Below are 19,034 nucleotides of genomic sequence, written 5' to 3' on the forward strand. Positions count from 1 at the left end.
CCCATGGCGTTGGATCCATGACAGTGTATTATTGTGAAAGGTGGTGACATCACATTGGGGGATGGGACCCAGAGTCAGCCCCCCACCCCCAAGTGACCACCAGGTTGTGGATCTGAAATGAAGGGTGGAGATGGGAGACCCCTCCTCACCCTAGTGAAAAGGGTGCTCAGAACCCTTCAGGCAAGGCTGCAGTTCTGCTCCCTCATTCCCCTGGTTTCCTGACCAGAGCTCACAGAGGTTGCTGTAACACACTTTGCTGAATGTGGAATGGTTGGCTCAGGTGGGGGACAGACTTGTGGCTACTAAGTGACAACTGATGGCCATCCCTCCTTGAAACCCCTCCGTCTTCCTCCCAACTTCAGGGTCCTTTATTAAGACCTCTTCAGGCCTCTCTGGGCGCCAAGGAAGGCTGGGATGAGAAGGGATGCAGAGGAGGGGGCCAGGGTGACCCCCGGTGGTGAAGCGGGGAGCCTCTGTCCTGGGCTCTGCCGGCCTCAGGGTAGGGATAAGGCAGGGGATCCCTGCTAAGGTGCCCACATTTTGTGTTCTGGGGGTGCTAGACGAGGACCAGGTTGGGCAAGGAGGAAGTCTAGTGGCTTCGCTTCCATGTCCCACGTGGCATCTTGGAGGGTGGAACCTTGGTGAGGAGGCCTGCCTGGGAGGTGGAGACTAACCGTAAAAAGACCTTGTCCCTGCTGCTGGGGTGGAGATGGGACTGGAGGCGTGAATGATGGAGAGGATGCGATAGGGTGGTGGCTGAGCCAGCCCCTCTGCTTGTAAGGGCCTCAGGACACCACTCCTGTGGAACTGGGGTACTAAAGGGGTAACCTACCTCCCCCACCAAACCACAGCTCCATGAGCTGAGGAGTTGCTGTGTTCTGTTCTCAGCCTAGCTCCCATTCTCAGCCCAGGCCTTCACAGAGGGTACATCAGCCCCAGGCCAGGCCCTGGCCAGATCTGGATGAATAATAAGACCGGTTAGTCCCTCTTCCCACAGGTATCACCACCCCTCCTTGTTCCCTGGGGGAGCCTGGGAGCTGCTGGGTCAAAGCCCAACCAGGAATTTTTCAAGGCTGGTTCCTGTATGCAAGGGTGAGTTGGGGGGCCTTGGGGAGCACTTAGGGAAGACATGAGGAGTTGGGGGAGAGGGAGGCTTTGAAGGAACCGGGGTGACTGAGGTAAACGGAGAAGAGACTGCCAGCTGCGAGAAGTAGGCAAGGGATCCTGGAGGTCTGGGGGCTGCTGAGGAGAACTCCCCAATTCTGTTCAGAAGATGAACTGTGAGCCTGGACTCTGGGGCTGATAGAAGCCTTGGCCTCCGGCCTGGTGGGAGCTCTGGGCAGCTGGCCTACAGACGTTCCTTAGTGCTGGTGAGTAGGTTTGAATCATCACTCAGGCCCTGGCCTCCATCCGCCCCCACCAGCCCCCTGGCCTCAGTTCCCTGGCAGCATCTCGTGGAGGGGGGTGGGGGGGGGCGGGAAGCAGGAACAAGGGCCTCTGTCTGCCCAGCTGCCTCTCCCTTTGGGTTCTGCCAGACTCCACAGTGCATACGTGGGCTCCAACAGGTCCTCTTCCCTCTGGGCCACTGACTAACCCCAGAACCACACGGCTTCCTGTTCTCAGCCCCACGAACATGGTGCCAAATACTTCTCCCCAGGGGAGACTCCCTGAACACTTCCCAAAGGACCCCAGTCACCCCAGCCTGTTGGCTGCAGCAGGCCAGATGAGGGCTCCAGAAGGGCACAGTGTCCAGATGGATACATCATGCCCTCTGTGCCCAGCGCTGGGCTCTGTGCACATGGGGCCATTTGAGTCCCCAACATGCCACTGTTTTGAGAGGTCAGAAATGGGGATATCAGGGGTAATTTCCCTCAACCCTCTTTCTGAGGCCTCTTGAACCGGAGCTGGGGTGTGCAGGCGGTAGTCACTAGGGGGCGCTCAGCCACCACAGGGAAGCTGGGTGAACTTGGGAGAGGGAGAGCAGCATCTGCGTGAGAGTGAGGACGCGTGTGAGTGTGTTGGGGGGGTAGCTGAGAGTGTTGGAGCGGGGGAGAAGGCCAGGGGTCACCCCAGGATTCCAGTAGATCTGTGTGTTCCTCTTTCCTCCATTCCCCTTCCGACTCCCCCAAACCCCTGCCCCCTCCAATATTCCCAGCATAGAGGGAATAGCTCTCGCGTCCTGTCCGCACATAACCTCACTTTCCTGTACCCTCCCCCCAAATACCGTGCGGGCGTGTGTGTCTCCGGGCAAAGGGGGGCACATAGGTAATTTTCAGGCTGTGAACCTTGGGGAGGGGTCGAGGTTTCGCTTCACTGGTGTCGGTGGGGGCCCAGGCTTCGCTTGGGGTCCCCAGGCGAAGGCAGCGCCACGGGCCGAAGACGCACGGAGGGGACGGACTCAAGGAGCAGAGGCTGGGCCTGTTCCCGCCCCTGGGCGTGCCTGGGCGGGGCCAGGCCTTCTTTTTAGTCGGCTCGTAGCGGTGAGGAGCGCAGAGGCTTGGGGCAGCCTGGCTGCAAGGAGGCCGCGGCGCGGGGGGCGAGTGGAGCCGGCGGCAGCGGCGCTCGGTCGAGAGACGCATCGGAGAGGCGGACGAACCAGCGGGGTCACCAGCCAGGAGTCTCCGCACTGGAATTTGATATTCATTTATCCAGGGTTTACCCTCCTCCTTTTCTTCTGAAACATTTTTGTTTAAACCGTATTCTTTCCCCCTTTTAATTTATTTTTGCTTCCCATTCCCCGCTAAATCGGGCCGACCGTTTGGGGAGATTGCTCCTTTACTCCCCCAAATCACTTCGGATTTTGGAAGCCAGCAGAGAAGCAAGAGGTAGCAAGAGCTCCAAAGAGAAGTGGAGGAAGATAGAGAGACCGGGTCAGAGAGCGCGCGCTGGCGAGCGAGAAACGAGAGGGACAGGGGCAAAGTGAGTGACCTGATTTTGGGGGTGACCGCCAGAGCGCGGCGCGAGCCCTCCCCCTCGGGATCCCACGTCGGACCAGCCGCGCTGACGGACAGACAGACAGACACCGCCCCCTGCCCCAGCGCCCACCTCCTCCCCGGCCGGCGGCCGACGGTGGACGCGGCGGCTAGCCGCGGGCAGGAGCCGGAGCCCGCGCCCGGAGGCGGGGTGGAGGGGGTCGGGGCTCGCGGCGTTGCACTGAAACTTTTCGTCCAACTTCTGGGCTGTTCTCGCTCCGGAGGAGCCGTGGTCCGCGCCGGGGCAGCCGAGCCGAGCGGAACCGGGAGAAGTGCTAGCTCGGGCCGGGAGGAGCCGCAGTCCGAGGAGGGGGAGGAGGAAGAAGAGAAGGAAGAGGAGAGGGGGCCGCGGTGGCGACTCGGCTCTCGGAAGCCGGGCTCATGGACGGGTGACGCGGCTGTGTGCACAGACAGTGCTCCAGCCGCGCGCGCGCCTCAGGCCCTGGCCCGGGCCTCGGCTCCGGGAGGAAGAGGCGCCCGCCTGGGCGCCGAGGAGAGCGGGCCGCCCCGCAGCCCGAGCCGGAGAGGGAGCGCGAGCCGCGCCGGCCCCGGCCGGGCCTCCGAAACCATGAACTTTCTGCTCTCTTGGGTGCATTGGAGCCTTGCCTTGCTGCTCTACCTCCACCATGCCAAGGTAAGCCGCCGTGCCCGCCTGGCGCCGCGGGCCGCTGCGAGCGCCTCTCCCGGCTGGGGACGTGCATGCGAGTGCGCGCGTGGGGGCTCAGTGCCCCACGCGGGTCCTTGGGCATCAGGCGCGCGGCTTCGCCTCTATCTTCATACGTGTAGGGGGAGGGGGCGCGCGCTAGGTGGGAGGGCACCGGGACAGAGTCTCACCGCCCACGCGGGCCCTGCCCACCCACCAGAGTTACCGCACGTAGGATCTGGGCCGACCAGCGGAGGGCGGGAGCCGGAGGAGGCAGCTGAGGGGGCTGGGCTTGCGCTGCCGCGGGCGGCTGAAGTTTGCTCCCGGCCGCTGGTCCCCGACGAACTGGAAGTCCGGGCAGCGGGGGCGGGAGCCGGAGCCCAGCGGGCGGGGGTTGGGGTGCTCGGACCTTGGACCGGGGGAGGGCAGAGAGCGTGGAGGAGGCAGGGTGCAGGCGAGAGAGGGGCTTGCTGTCACTGCCGTTCGATCTCTGCGGCCCTCGCCTCGAGTTGGGGAAAAGTTTTGGGGTGGATTGCTGCTAGGACCCCCCCCTCTCCGCCGGGCCACCTGCGCCGCACCACCCCGCCCGTCCCAGCTCGCGTCCCGCTCGGTGCCCGCCCTCCCCCGCCCGGCCGGGCGCGCGCGGCGCGGAGCCGATTACATCAGCCCGGGCCTGGCCGGCCGCGTGTTCCCGGAGACGCGGCGGCCCGAGCGAGGAACCCGGGGCGGCGAGTGGCTCCCCTCCCCCCGCCTGCCCTCCGCGGGAAGGTGACCTCTCGAGGTAGTCCCATGCAGAGGACCCGGAGAACCACCCCTATTCCTTCCCCCTGTCCCCAGCCCTTAATCCCCTCCTAGGAGGAATTTCCTAACGTCCCTTCCCCATTTCCTCTCTGCTCGAAGAGAATCAATCCCCTGCCACCTCTTTATTTTTTATTCCCCTCTGCTGAGAAGACCCATCTAACCTCTCTCCGGCCCCAGAGTCCGGGAAAAGAAGGATCGCTGTCAGGAGTCGGGCTGCCTGGGCCCAGCCGGGTGCTTTGTCGAGACTCAACCTAAAGTCCCGACTTGGTGACAGTCTGCTTCCCTCCCCTCCCCCACACTTCCGAGTGAGCTGTGCTTTAGCTTTTATGGGGGTGGCCTAAGGGAGGGTTTAAAGAGGGTCCTCATCCCACTTTACACTTTTTGGAAAAATGGTTTGAAATTTGCTGTGACATGGGCCGTGTGGGACTAGCCCTCCCCGAACCTTTGGAGGGAGCTCCTGCCAGCCTTGCAAACACACTTTGTTCTGGTGAAAGGGCGTTGGAGCCAGGAGCAGGTGGTTTTTTCGGAACTCCAAACTTGCCCACCCACCTTGCTTCCCAAAACCACCTAAGGGATCCTCTTCCGCTCTTCCTTTAGCCACAAAATCCCCTTAGAGAGTGGCAGAGGAAGAAAATGGGCTGGGGTCCCTGCCGCCACCCGGAGTTCCTCAGACCCTGGCACAAAGGCCTTGGCTCCAGGCCTCCGAGGGGGGGAGGGGGAGGAGAGGCCTCCTGGCCACAGTGTGACCTTCAGAGGCCCCCAGAGAAGGGCACCTGGCCCCTCCCCGCCCAGAACTGCCCCTCCCAGTGACCCCTGGACTTGGAGGGGGTATGAAGTTTCTGACCCCTTTGCTCTTTGGGGCCCAGGAGGAGTGGAGGGCATAGGCAGGATGTTGGCAGAGGGAAGCCAGGGGGTGCCATGGGGATGGGTGAGGGGCTGAGGCAGAGACTCCAGGGGGGTCCCTGAGGGAACTGTAGGGGGAGGCTCCAGCTGGGATCCTGGAAACTGTTATCTGACCTTGGCCCTGGAGGCAAGGCTGGGGGTCTGGGGTGTATTGAGGGGGGGTGTGGGAAGGAGAGAGACAGACAGTCAGAGTCTCTGCGGAGTCTGCAGTTCTGTGGGCTACAGTGCAGCTCTGCTGCTCGGGATCTGCCCCAAAAGAGGGGCAGGTGGGGTGGGCAGTTGGTGACAACTGGAGACCCTCTGGAAGGGCTGGGAGAAGGCTTTGCCTGCGGGGTGCTGTCAGGTCCACATGGTTGGGCTAGTTGACCTTCACAGCTTCTGGGGAGGGGAGGAATGATCTGGTGGGGGTGGGGAGGGATGAGAGGCCTCAGGCCTAGGTAGTGCAGGGGGCCCTCTAGAGGTTGGGCAGTGCTAAGGCATAAAAGGCTTCCCTGGTTGCCTTCGAGGAAGGTGCCCAGCAGGTGAGAGAGACTTGGGACCCCCCTCAGTCTGGGAGGGAGAAGAAACCAGGGAACAGGTGGAGCCCGAGGCTCGGGGCCTTGGAGATAAATTCAGGCTCTAGGGAGTTTGGTGCGCAGGGAGAAATGGGGCCCTCCCCTCCCGCAGGGTTTTCTCCCATGTTTTACCCTCTAGGCAACCTGTGGCTTTGCTAAGTATTCCTGAGGATAGAAGAGTTTGGATGGGGGAGGGTGCTTGGTGCCCTTCGGTCCTCTGTACCGCAACCCCCCAGCACCAGCGCACCCTGGTATTTGTTATGTCAGCAGGAGAAGGTCACCATGTTGTTTTTCTTGCCCCCAGTCCTTCCTTCCTGCCCCAGTCCAAATTTGTCCTCCTGTTTGACCTTAATACTTACCCGTGGCTTTGGACCAGGGAGTCAAGGGGGCTGAGAGACTTCACTTCTTTTAGCTCAGCAAGGGGCCAGTGAGGGCTGGGAAAGGGAAATGTGGGGGAGGGGCAGGGACCTGGGCAGCACAGCATTCTGGTGTTTTCCTCCTGTGTTTTGAGCTCCCCCCCCCAATATCTGGTCAGTCTTTATCTTCCTTGGCTTCAGAACTGGAGCAGTCCAGGGGTGGTGCTTTGTGCTGTGGAGAGCCCCCGAGGTGCCCTGCTCCATTCAGAAGCCCCGGAGAAGCCAGAGGCTGCGGGTTGGGAGGGACTTAAGGAGGGAGCAGGGGCGGGGTGGCTGGGTCTGTGCATCCCTGCTTCTGCCCATGCCCATTCTGCGTTCTTTGTTTTGTCTTCAGTGGTCCCAGGCTGCACCCATGGCAGAAGGAGAGCAGAAACCTCACGAAGGTAAGTCCCCCCCCCACACACCCACCCCTGCACATGGATTGGGGAGGGGTGTCCCTTGATCCCCCAGGGAATGGGTGGGAAGGCCCAGTTCCTTCTCAGGTCTGTTGGGATTTGGGTGAGGAAGGGGCACAGGAATCTGGGGATCTAGAAAGGAAAAGGTGAGCTCCGGGAGATTAACCCTTCCATTCTGGAGCACTCTGTCTGTACTACTCAGACCACGGCTAGAAATAGGACTTGTGGTCTTTTTCCTCTGCTCTTTCCAGTAAAATTTTATTTGGAGGGGGAGTTGTGAGAACAGACCAGGAAGACAACTAGTGTTCAAGGATCCCAGATGTCAGGGGAGGTGTCCCTTTTCCCCCCCTGCTCCCAGGGGAGGATGGATACTCCATGTCACTTCCAACCCAGCCAGATTCCACCTGTGGGGTCTGTGTGGCAGAGGCTGTGACGCCCGCTGTCTAGATTGCTGGCTGTGTACGAGCTGGAGGTGCAGAGGGCCCAGGCTCATGGAACTCCCTCCCCCAACTTGGCATTCCTTTGGGGGTGGAGAGAGAAAGCCCTACAGCCTCCCCCTGCCCTCCTGGGGGAGTAGGTTTGGGTGCTTGTGAACTTCCCTCTTGGTCCAGCAGAGGGCTGGCTGTAGCTCCCAGGAGCCCCGCCCCTCTGCCCCGCCTGAGTCTGCCTGCCTTTTGTTTGCCGCGGTTTGGAGTACAGATCCTCCCATTTCTCTAGGGATGCCCTGGCTCTCCCCACTACTGAATGTGGCCTCTGCTCCAGCCCGATGTGCCACTGCCCCAGCTCCCCACCTCTGAGAAGGGAAGGGCCTGGGGTCTTCCTCCAGGCGAGTTTCCCTGACCCAAATCCAGTGGCCCGGACGGTGGCCAGGGGCAGTGTTTCTACTCCCCAGGCTGGTGGGGATGTCTGGCCAGTTCTGCCTCCTTCCTCACTCGGGAGCCCTTTCCTTGACCCAGGGCCTGGCTTCCCCACCTGTGCCACTGACAGGCCTCCGCTCCCAGGGTGCACCCACCCCGCCTCAGCCTCCACTGGTCTCTCTCTGAGGTCTGGGAGAGGCAAGACAAATGGTCTTTGTTTGCTGGGGTAAAGTTGTCTTAGAGAAATAAGGAAAACCACGAAGCCTGAAGTTGGAGTGTATGTGCGCCTATGCCTGAGCAAAAGCAGGACAGCTTTCCTTGACCTCAGGTATTGGCTGGGGTGCGAAGGGTGTGGTGAAGTCACCCCCCTCTACCTCCTGTGGGCCTTGAGGATTCCAGGGAGCTTTTCCAAGGAATTCCCACCCTGGATCTTTTTACCATCAGTTACCAACTGCCATGACCCAGGCCAGACTGTTCTGCCGTCCTGTCCTTGTGGCCCTGAAGTCTTGGCCACCTCTATCCCCAGCCACGACGAAGTGTCAGGGCAAGAATTCTTGATTAGTCATCTTCTTCAATATAGACTTGGTTTACAAAAGGACTTTTTCAGATCCCTGGTCTTGTTTATACTCTTTTTGATGACGCTTGATCCTAACCCTTGTAGTGGTGGGGAATTCTGTGCCCATTGTCTGGATGGGGAAGCAGAGACCTCAGGCAAGGCCAAGGACTGGCTTGGGAGCCCCCACTGTTTTCCTTCCTGTTTTCACACGTATAGCCTCCCCACTTCCCCTCAGCTCCTCACATTCTCCCTAATCCACTATATATACCCCCCTCCCCAGCAATCCAGGCTCATCTTCCTTCACCCCTCTGGAGGGAGGAGTGAGGAGAGGCTCAGCTATGGCCTCTGGGGAGAGGCAGCTGGGGGTATGCCCTTCAGATGTCTTGGTGGGGTTCTAACGTTATGTCACCTGGGCTGAGAAAAGGGCGCTTGTTCTTAGGGCTGGAGATGGAAGGCAAAACCCTATACTTCAACCTCTGTTTCAATGTCTTTAGAGATCAGCCCAACCCACTTACACAGATGTGCAGAGTTTGAGGCCTAGAGAGGGAGGAACTGTCCCAAGGTCACACCAAGTCCTGGCCAGAGCCCAGGCTTCCTCTCTGGCTGGATGCTGCTTCTTCCTTTCTATTCAGGGGAAACTCATTTCAGGGACAGGATTGCTCTGTGGTGGTGGTGGTGGAGGGGTGATGGGGAGTGTCAGGCCAGGCCACAATTTGGAGTAGTCGTTCAGAGTCCTGACTTTATTTATTCTCAGCGACCCCCTTACCTCTGTGGCCCAGAATTACCCCTTCATGCTCTGGTGCACCCCAGGCTCCACAGCCAGCCTGGGAAGTTGTCTTTACCCTGGTCTCCCTCCAGATCAGCTTCTAGAAATGCTCCGTGACTGCAGTGGCGGCACCGTTTTTTCCATGATGCAAGCAGTTTGCCCTCCTGGGTGGGGTTATCGGTGGCTGGCAGGGCCAGCACAGTGTTGCCGCCCATAGCCACCTGCTGTTTCCAGGCAGACCCAACCCCTGTGCCAATGCCCACCACCTCCTCTGTTACTTACTGGCAGTGTGGCCTTGGGGCCAGTTACTCAGCCTCTATAAGCCTCTAGTTCCCCATTTGTAAAATGGGGGGGTCCTACTAGAACCTCAGAGTACCGTGGGGGGGAGAATGGTTTGGGGTGACATCTATGGACTCCTGTACACAGTGCCCAGCACATAGGAAGTGCTCACTCAGTAAGTGGTTGTTGGTTAATGGTATGGCAGTTGCTGTGGGGAGTTGGAGGGAAATGGAGAGTGGGTTTGCCAAGCTGGCTGCTCCTCCTTTCACAGGAAGCTTAGAGACCCCCAACAGGTATACTCATACTCAGACTGTCCTCTGGCATCAAGGTTGACCTAGGGATTGGCTTGGCTGTCATGGCGAGGCAAGGGGATCAGACACGGCAGGCCGACTCCCTTAGAACCTGACAGTGCCATGTGATCTTTGGAATAAAAACAGGCCTTCATCAGTGTTGGTGGTGGAAAGCTAGGAAAGGACTTCAACCACAGCCAAGAGACTTAAGTTAGATTTTCAGAAGGACTATAGTGGGTACCTCTCACAGAAAGGAGTGGCCTTACAAAGCTGGGTGGAGAGAAGGGCCGGCCACCTCTAACATGACCTGCTGGGCTCATGTGTCACCCCCTGCCATGCAGTGGTGAAGTTCATGGACGTCTACCAGCGCAGCTACTGCCGTCCAATTGAGACCCTGGTGGACATCTTCCAGGAGTACCCCGATGAGATCGAGTACATCTTCAAGCCGTCTTGTGTGCCCCTGATGCGGTGTGGGGGCTGCTGCAATGACGAGGGTCTGGAGTGTGTGCCCACCGAAGAGTTCAACATCACCATGCAGGTGGGCACCTGTGGGGAGTGGGGGAGGGGCTGCGGGGTGGGCATTAGGCTTTGCCAACAGGTGGTCCCCGGCCCTCTCCTGGGCAACTCTCAAAGGGAGGAGCCAGACTTGCCTTGCCCAACTCTCACCCCTGAGTCAGTCAAGGGGAGATGTGGAGGTCTTACCCTCTTTGGAGAAAAAGATGCTTGCATTTCTGAGCCCAGGTTTCCAGCAAGCCCCGACCACCTCTTCCTCCTCCCTGACCTCTGTCCCCTGAGCTCAGGAGGGGGCTGACACCTGTTACAGGAGCCCCTCCCTTCCTCTCTAGGAGGGAGAGAGCCCTCCCTCCCTGGGGGTCTGTTTGGGAAGCTGGATGAGCCTGGTCTGTGGAGAGTTTTAAAAGCCAGTCGTTTGGTACTGCCTGGTGATGGGGCACGTCTCAGCCTGGATGGGGCTGGAGGGAACTCTGAGACCCCAGGGAGGGATGGGTGGCTCTTGGGTAGTTACTGGGGGTAGGGTGAGGCCTGGAGGGGACAAGAGGAGGGGAGGGATGGGGAGTGGCAAGAACCCAGGACCCAAATTCCCAGCCTGGCCAACCCTGCAGCCATGTCTGCCCTCAAGAGAAGCAGGGGCTCCTTGAGGTCAGCAGGGCGGGGGGAGTTGGGGTGGGCCTGAGGCTCTTTCTGGTAGAGCCCCTGGTCCCCCCATACTTCCACCACCCTTCCCTGCTCTGTAGAACCCCTGGGTGCTGAGTGGCAGGAGCCATGGGGTCTCCCTCCTGGGTATGGCTGGCTGGGTCACTAACCGCTGTGATCTGCTTCCTTTCCCTCCAGATTATGCGGATCAAACCTCACCAAGGCCAGCACATAGGAGAGATGAGCTTCCTACAGCACAACAAATGTGAATGCAGGTAAGGATGGAGTCACGGAGTCATTTGTTCAGTGAATGGCTGCTGAATGAATTCAGGGGGCCCACTCTGGGCCAGGGTTAAGTATGTTCCACTTGTTAGCCCATTTCCACCTTCCAACTGTGTAACTGTGGGCATTTCGATATTACTTCAATGTGCCTCGGTTTCCACATCTGTAAAATGGGCACAATAATAGTATGTACTGCCTAGCATTGTTATAAGGATTAAATGGGTTACTATATGTCAAGAGTTTAAAACTGTACTGATGTATGATAAATACTATGTTAAGTTTTTATTATTATTATTTTTGTTCTCGTTACCATCACCATCTGAACTCCTCTTTGTTTTGTTCTTTTCTCTTTCTTTACCCACTGCAGACCAAAGAAAGATAGAGCAAGGCAAGAAAAGTAAGTGGCCATGACTTTTCGCTCTTCTCCCTCTACTTGGCTGGTTGTCTTGGTTTGGGGCTCTTGGCTTCCTCTCTCAGGGCGGTCTGATGGCTTCACTGGGTCTGAGAGTTGGTTTCATGGGGACTTGTGGTGGCAGCAATGGGATGGAGCAAACTCCAGGATTATGGCTCTAGAACAACTGACGAAACCCAGCCTGGTGCCTGGAACTTCCTTTGGAAGAGACGATGCATCTCCGGGCCATTCCCGGCCAGGACTTGTGGTCTTGATGTGTCGGGGGCCGTTGTGGATGCTGGCTCCCGGGCCTGCTTTAGCCTCCTGTCACCCATGGCAGGGAGAGGGAGTGGGTGGCAGAGAGGCCAGCTTTTGTGTGTTAGAGGAAATGGCTCTTCTGGTGGCTGCAGTGGTGGTGCGGTTGGATTTGGGGCCAGCTGGGGTGTTTTCTTGGTGCATGCCCTCCTGCGGGAGTGAGGCAGGCCAGAAACTCTCAGCCCCCTTGGCCAGGGAGAAAGTGGTGAATGTTGGCCATTTCCTGAGGCTTTCAGTTGCTCAGTGTGGAGGGTCAGGTCAGGATAGAGCAGGGGGTGAGGTCTGGCAGTGGTGATCCTTCGAGACAGGGCGAGCGGCTGGCACGGGAGAGAGCCTGCAGGGGAAGAGACTGAGAGAGAGCACCTCTGCCCTTCCCCCACCCATCATCCTGTCTGCCCCCAACGCTCTGGTGACATTGAAGCCCCCTAGGCCTCAACCCCTTGCCTCTTCCCTAAGTCCCCAACTTCAGGATTGCTGAGCAGTGATTGGGGACAGGAGGCTCAGAGAGAGAGAGTGTGTCTGTGCGCGTGTGAATGAAGACCTTCCTTCCTCCAGAACTTTCTCCCGAGAGGGAACAGACTTGCCCCGCTCCTCCATCCCTTCCCCTTCACTTCTCCCATGTGGCAGCCATCCTGAGGGGCATTCTCTGGGGCCGGGCATGTGTGGAGAGGGCTGGTTCCCTTGATGGGGACAGGCTTCAGCTTGCCGCCCTTGCCTGTTCCCCAAACGCCTGCCTTGCCCACAGGGAGAGTGGGGTTTTGCCTGGGCTCCGAAGAGAGTCTGGTGAGATGGTGTAGCAGGCTTTGACAGGCTGGGGAGAGGACGCTTCGCCAAGTGCCGCCCAGGCCCCCCTCCCCTCGCCTCCCTAACTCCCACCCCACCCTGCCGCCTGCCTGGGGCCCTGCCTCTCAGCCCAGGTTATGGCCGGGCTGGCTGGCGCCTTTCGTGTGCCACCCTTGGTTTTGTGCCAGCTCCCAAGATAGCTGCTCCCCTACACTGGGATTCACAGAGGCGCAGGGCCCCTGGAGGGACCCCTCGCTCTGGTACTTGGAAATGAAGGCAGAAGTTGCCTGGAGTACAGCCTGCACCCCCTTCCCTCGCCCCCCATCGAGTCAGGTCTCTGACCTTGTCCCCAAACTCTGGCCTACCTCTTATGGCCCCTGATCTTCAGGATCAGACTTGTTCAGGGATGCTGGGCAGAGAGCCTGCCCTCTAGGCTTTGCCCCCTGCCTGGGACCAGGAGACACCATGGGCGTGGAGGCCTGTGGGTCCAGTGCCCTCCACCTAGCCTCTGCTCCCCCTGCCCCCCCCCCCGCCCCAACCCCAGCCTTGCTAGGAGCTGGGTTTGCTCCCCCCCGCCCCCGCCGAGGGTAAAGTGAGAAGAAGGCGCCACTGAGTGCCTGCCACCCCGGCCCATCCCGCGTGCGTGCACGTGTGCAAGCTCTTCCTCGTGCCTCGGAGCGTGTCCTGTGTCCTGCCCTCCTCACTGCTTCCTTTCCTCTCCCCTACCCCCTTGCTTTCTCTCTGTCTGTCTCTTTTTTTATTTTCCAGAAAATCAGTTCGAGGAAAGGGAAAGGGGCAAAAAAGAAAGCGCAAGAAATCCCGGTATAAATCCTGGAGCGCGTACGTGGTGCCACCGCTGTCTCGTTTCCCGGAGCCTCCCCAGCCCCCAGTCAAACTCCCGCCTGCAGGACCCTGGAACCCTGCCTCCCTCCTGCTCCCCTTCCCTGGCTCCTGTCCTCCCTCTTCGCTAGTGTCTCTCTCTCACTCTCACTCCACTAATTGGCACCGATGGGTAGATGTGGTGGTGGCATTGCTGGTCCAGGGTTGGGGGTGGGCGGGTGGGCAGAGTGGGCCTGGAGGATTCAGGGAGGGGCCTCTGGCTTGGCTGGGCACCCACCGCCTTTCCCTCACCCACTGGGCACTGGTGGCGGGCCCATGTTGGCACGGGTGCCGGGCGCTGATGCCTGCTCACCCAACTGGTTTCCACTGCTCTAGGCTTCCGCACTTCTCTGGAAGCTGGGGGGTGGGGGTGGGGAGGGCAGATGTGGCGTGAGGAAGGGGCGTGGATGAGGTGAGGCAGCTCGTTGTTGGCTGAAGGAGGATGTGTCGTCAAACACCGCTGCGGCCCCTCCTTGTGGACTTGGGGCCTCTGGAGGAGAGCTCCCTATTCCAGCCCAACCTATGGCACCCACAGAAGCCTTCCCGTAGGGTGGCCTCTTCCTCTGGGTTTGAGGCTGCGGGGGAACCTTTGGCCACCAGTGGCCTGGCCTGTGGACCCTGCCTCTGGGCCTAGCCTGCTGTCACTCCCTGCTTCAGCCCCCCTTTGGTGGAGGGGCCTGGGCATGAGCCTTCATACAGGGAGGAGGTGGCCCCGATTGCCATCCCCAGCAGGTGGAGAGTCAAGGTGTGCTTTTTCGGGGGTGGTAGCCGTTGGGGCCCTGTGGCCCGAGACTTGCACTTGTGCCCGTGGGACCGCGCTGCCCCTTACAGCAGCCCTGTCCTTGCATTCTGCCCGTGCGTGTCCGCCTCTTCCTGCGGGCAGGCTTCCTAGCCAGTGCTGCCTCTTGCCGCCGCTCTCTCTTGTCTTCCGCTGTGGCGTAGGACCCTTCCAGGGCGTGGAAGGGTGTGGGGCCCGTGAGCTGGGTGGGGTGCAGCTGCCGACGTGGTAGGGGGTATTGCATGGATTTTTTTCTCTCTCTCTGCTGACGCTCTAGCTTAGATGTCTTTCCTTTTGCCTTTTTGCAGTCCCTGTGGGCCTTGCTCAGAGCGGAGAAAGCATTTGTTTGTACAAGATCCGCAGACGTGTAAATGTTCCTGCAAAAACACAGACTCGCGTTGCAAGGCGAGGCAGCTTGAGTTAAACGAACGTACTTGCAGGTTGGTTCCCAGAGGGCGAGCAAGTCAGAGAGGGGCTTTGCACAGAGATGGGGAGAGAGAGAGAGAGAGAGAGAGAGAGAGAGAGCGAGCGCGAGAGAGCGCGAGAGCGAGCGAGCGCGCACCTGAAATGGGCCAGCTGCTTGCTCAGCTTCTAGCTGCTTGCCTGGTGACTGCCGCCTTCTCTGCTGCTTGCGGGGGCCCCCTGCGCTGGGCAGCGGGTGCTGGCCGGCCCGCCAGGGCCAGTTCAGAGCTTGCCCTGGTTGCATGAGTGGGCAGGCCAGTGTGGCTTCCTGTGGTGGTGTGGACGCAAGCTGAGTGTTGTGTCCTGTGGTCCTGCTCGTAGTGGCTGTTGGTTCTGACGTCGTGATTCCTACCTCTGCTGCTAATAGGGAGGGCCCTTCCCGGCGTGGGGGGATGCTGCCTCTACAAAGTGCAAACACTTGGGGGCCTCACCACCGCCTCTGAGGTCCACACCGCTGGGTTTCTCATCCCCTCAGTGTCTGTCCTTGGCGACAGGGCTTGAGTTCATCCTCAGACTGGGGTCCTGGAGGGCGTGGGCTCTGCCTGTTGGTTTAGGGCAGATAGGAGATTTAACATCAGGGGACGCTAGATACCTCAATACTCCAGTCATCTCGGCGACAACCCCAAACAGCCCACCTATTTCCAAATGCTCCTAGGATGGGTGGAGGGAGGGAGCCACACCCATTCTCCTAATATTAGGCTGTGAGCTCCTCACACCTGGGCTTAGGTTTTATTCATCTGTGTGACCCCCACCCCCAGGCATCTGTGCCTCTGTCCCTTGTTCACACCGGGGACCAAGGAAGTGTCAAGTGCGTGAGTGAGTGAATACATGACCGAGTTCAGGGGTGAGGGCAAGAGCACGGGGCCGTGACAGGTGGCTGGCAATCTTTTGATGCCTCACTGGTGTTTATACCCGTCTGGCCTGTGCTCAAAGGCAGGGAGCCCTCTGGGCCAGCGTAAGCTTCACCTATAGGAAGGAGAGGCTTTTATGGGGATTCCCGGGCAGGGCCAGGGTGCCCCCAGCTAGTCCAGATGCCTCACTGGTTAACAGGGTCCTTGGAGTGTAGCTCTCTCCCCCATCTCCCGTGTTCCCGTGGCTTGTGAGTGTCAGGGAGACTGGGGACCAGGCCCTGGGGGGTGTTACTGTGGGTTCTGTCTGTCTCGGCGGTACGTGAAGGCAGGAAGTGTACACTAGTGCTGGGGTGGGAGCTCTGCCTCACCCCAGGGCTGGTTGAGGGGTCTCCACATCTCCCAGGGGCCTCCGAGAAGATAAGGGGATTTGCCATTTTAGGGTTACCACGGTGATCATTCTGCAGAGATGGGAGAGGGGGATGTCTGCCGTGACCTGGGGGCTAACCGAAGTTACCCAAACCCATCCTCTCACCTCCTCAAATAGGAGGCTTAGGATCCCCATTCCTAGGCTCTCAGAAGGGCAGGGCCTGCTCTGACCTCTCAGTAGGGAGGGTAAAAGGCAAGCAGCCCAGGTGCAGGGGCACGATGGGGAAGTTCTAGGAGTCTCCTCTGCCTCCCCAACCCTAAGTTAAATAGCATATTGGAAAGGTAAGGCAGCCTGGTACCTGGGGCCTGCAGCTGAGGCCAGGACGGTGGGCATGGTGAGGGGAGGTGTGTCCCTCACCTTCCCAGGGCCCCAAGCCCTGCTGGCTCTGCCTCTCTTGGGAGCCTCACTTCCCCAGCTTCCTGGCCCGCTTGGCCTCTGCACAGGCCTTATCCTTTGCTCTCCCAACTCGCTCCCCCAAACCAGCACCATAGGGACTGCACTGAAACATCTTCTGCAGGGAGGCTTTGCCGATTAACTCGGTCCACCTCTGCTCACCTGTCAGCTCTTACATGTCAACTAGGGACTGTTCTTTGAGACGTGTTCATTTGTTGCTTGTGATGAGATGTCATTCTGTCTGTGTCTTGTCTCAACTAGATTGTAAACTCCAGAGGGCAGACTGGGAGCCCCGGACGTAGCTGCCACTCTCCGAGAGGCAGGACCACGCTTTCTCTGTCCTCTCCCCTGCTGGTCTCGGGCTGCAGGAAGGGGAGGCTGTAGCCTCCCCACCGGGGCTCCTCCCCTGGCCCTAACCCCCAGCCTCTGTTTCCCGTTCTCTGCAGATGTGACAAGCCAAGGCGGTGAGCCGGGTGGGAGGAAGGAGCCTCCCTCAGGGTTTCGGGAACGTGACGTCTCACCAGGAAAGACTGACACAGAATGACCCATAGCCGCTGCCCCCGCACCACCACCACCATCAACAGGACAGTCCTGAATCCAGAAACCTGACATGAAGGAAGAGGAGGCTGTGCGCAGAGCACTTTGGGTCCGGAGCACAGGACTCCGGCAGAAGCATTCCCGGGCGGGTGACCCAGCACGGTCCCTCTTGGAATTGGATCGCCATTTTATTTCTCTTGCTGCTAAATCACCGAGCCCGGAAGATTAGAGAGTTTTATTTCTGGGATTCCTGTAGACACACCCACCCACATACATACATTTATATATATATATAAAATATATAAAAATAAATATATATATTTTATATATATATATAAAATATATATATTCTTTTTTTTTAAATTAACATTGCTAATGTTATTGGTGTCTTCACTGGATGTATTTGACTGCTGTGGACTTGAGTTGGGAGGAGAATGTCCCCACCCAGATCCTGACAGGGAAGAGGATGGAAGGAGAGACTCTGGCATCATCTTTTTATCCCTCTTAGGGAAGCCGGGGTCCCCTCCCCTGCCTGGGAACGCGCAAGGCCAGGGCACGGGGGCAAATCTGGCCTGCTTTTGGAAACACCGACAAACCCAGCCCTGGCCCTGAGCCTCTATCCCGAGTCAAACGGACAGAAAGACAGGCAACAGGTACAGGGCACGAGGATGCTGGCTCTGAGCAGGAGTTTGGGGGAGCCTCGGGACACTGCTGTGCTTTGGAGAACCCCTCCATGCGCTGCACGGGCATCTTGCCCCCAGGGGCACTGCCTGGAAGATTCAGGAGTCTGGGCAGCCTTCACCTCCTCTCACCCGCTTCTGAGATGCCCAGGAGGCCACTGACATGCCTTGGCGAAGAGGAGAGAGATGTGAGTGGGGGAAGGGCCGCCCGGCGGCAGCTCGTCCTCCGAGGGGAGGGCCTCTTGCCTTGGCCCTCTCCCAGCTTCGCTTCCTGGGCACAGCCCAGGAGGGCCCAATGTCCTCAGACCATTGAAACCACTAGTTCTGTCCCCCCAGGAGACCTGGCTGTGTGTGTGTGAGTGGTTAACCCACCTCCTTCTCCCAACCCGACCCTTCCTGCGGCATAGAGAGACAGGGCAGGGTCCTTGTGCCCACCCTGGAGGCAGAGAAAAGAGAAGTGTTTTATATATGGTACTTATTTAATATGCCCTTTTAATTAGAAATTAAAACAGTTAATTTAATTAAAGAGTAGGGTTTTTTTCAGTATTCTTGGTTAATATTTAATTTCAACTATTTATGAGATCTATCTCTTGCTGTCTCGCTCTCTCTTATTTGTACTGGTCTTTGTGTATAAAATTCCCGTTTCCAATCTCTCTTGCTCTGATCGGTGACAGTCACTAGCTTGTCCTGAACAGATATTTAATTTTGCTAACACTCAGCTCTGCCCTCCCCTTTCCCTTGGCTCCCCACCACACATTCCTTTGAAATAAGGTTTCAATATACATCTACATACTATATATATATTTGGCAACGTGTTTGTGTATATATATATATATATATATATATATATATGTTTATGTATATATGATTCTGATAGACATTGCTATTCTGTTTTTTATATGTAAAAACAAAACAAGAAAAAATAGAGAATTCTACATACTAAATCTCTCTCCTTTTTTAATTTTAATATTTGTTATCATTTATTTATTGGTGCTACTGTTTATCCGTAATAATTGTGGGGGGAAAAAGATATTAACATCACATCTTTGTCTCTAGTGCAGTTTTTCGAGATATTCCGTAGTACATATTTATTTTTAAACAACAACAAAGAAATACAGATATATCTTAAAAAAAAGCATTTTGTATTAAAGAATTTAATTCTGATCTCAAAGCTCCTCCTGGTTTCTCCTTCTCCATTGAATCTTTGTTCCAGACTTCCTCCTGCCCCCTTTCCCTCCTTCCATGGGAAACATGGCATTTGCCTAAGGTCTGGGAAAGGGGTTCCAGGTGTGTAGGATATGGGGTGACCCACCTCATTGTGCCGGGGGCCAGAGTCTTTCCATTCTGGCTGGGCCCGTCCTGGGGGAGCTCGTTCATCTTCTGCCATCTGTGGAAGTGGGGGAGGGAGAGACAGCTCCTTAGACACGAGCCAAGGGCCCTGCAATGAGTAGAGCTACCTTCAGGAGTCATGTGATCCAGGCAATGTCCCTTGTCAGGGAAGGAACTGGCCATGTCTCTGAGCTTGTTTCTCAGAGGACAGGACGGGGCTGGGTTTGGCTCAGGAGCCTTGGCTGCAACAGGCTAGGAATGGGAAGGGGGGGTGCTTGTGCGGTGCCTGCACCCCCAGGGTGTAAATTAGTTTTACATAGTAGTCCTGGAGTTCCTTGAGCCT

At 57.9% G+C, this 19,034-nt stretch overlaps 1 protein-coding gene across 1 annotated transcript; it reads left to right on the top strand.

Moving 5' to 3' along the window:
• Nucleotides 1–267: 267 nt before the first annotated feature.
• Nucleotides 268–18,533, top strand: VEGFA (vascular endothelial growth factor A). The gene is made up of 10 exons (XM_067043212.1): nucleotides 268–280; nucleotides 998–1,092; nucleotides 2,830–3,606; nucleotides 6,624–6,672; nucleotides 9,774–9,970; nucleotides 10,783–10,859; nucleotides 11,234–11,263; nucleotides 13,124–13,177; nucleotides 14,321–14,452; nucleotides 16,592–18,533. The coding sequence occupies exons 1-10, from the start codon at nucleotides 268–270 to the stop codon at nucleotides 16,611–16,613; spliced, it is 1,446 nt and encodes a 481-aa protein (XP_066899313.1). The 3' UTR covers nucleotides 16,614–18,533.
• Nucleotides 18,534–19,034: the final 501 nt, after the last annotated feature.

The sequence above is a fragment of the Kogia breviceps genome, chromosome 10 (assembly GCF_026419965.1).
Source record: "Kogia breviceps isolate mKogBre1 chromosome 10, mKogBre1 haplotype 1, whole genome shotgun sequence".
NCBI classification, from domain to species: Eukaryota; Metazoa; Chordata; class Mammalia; order Artiodactyla; family Physeteridae; genus Kogia; species Kogia breviceps.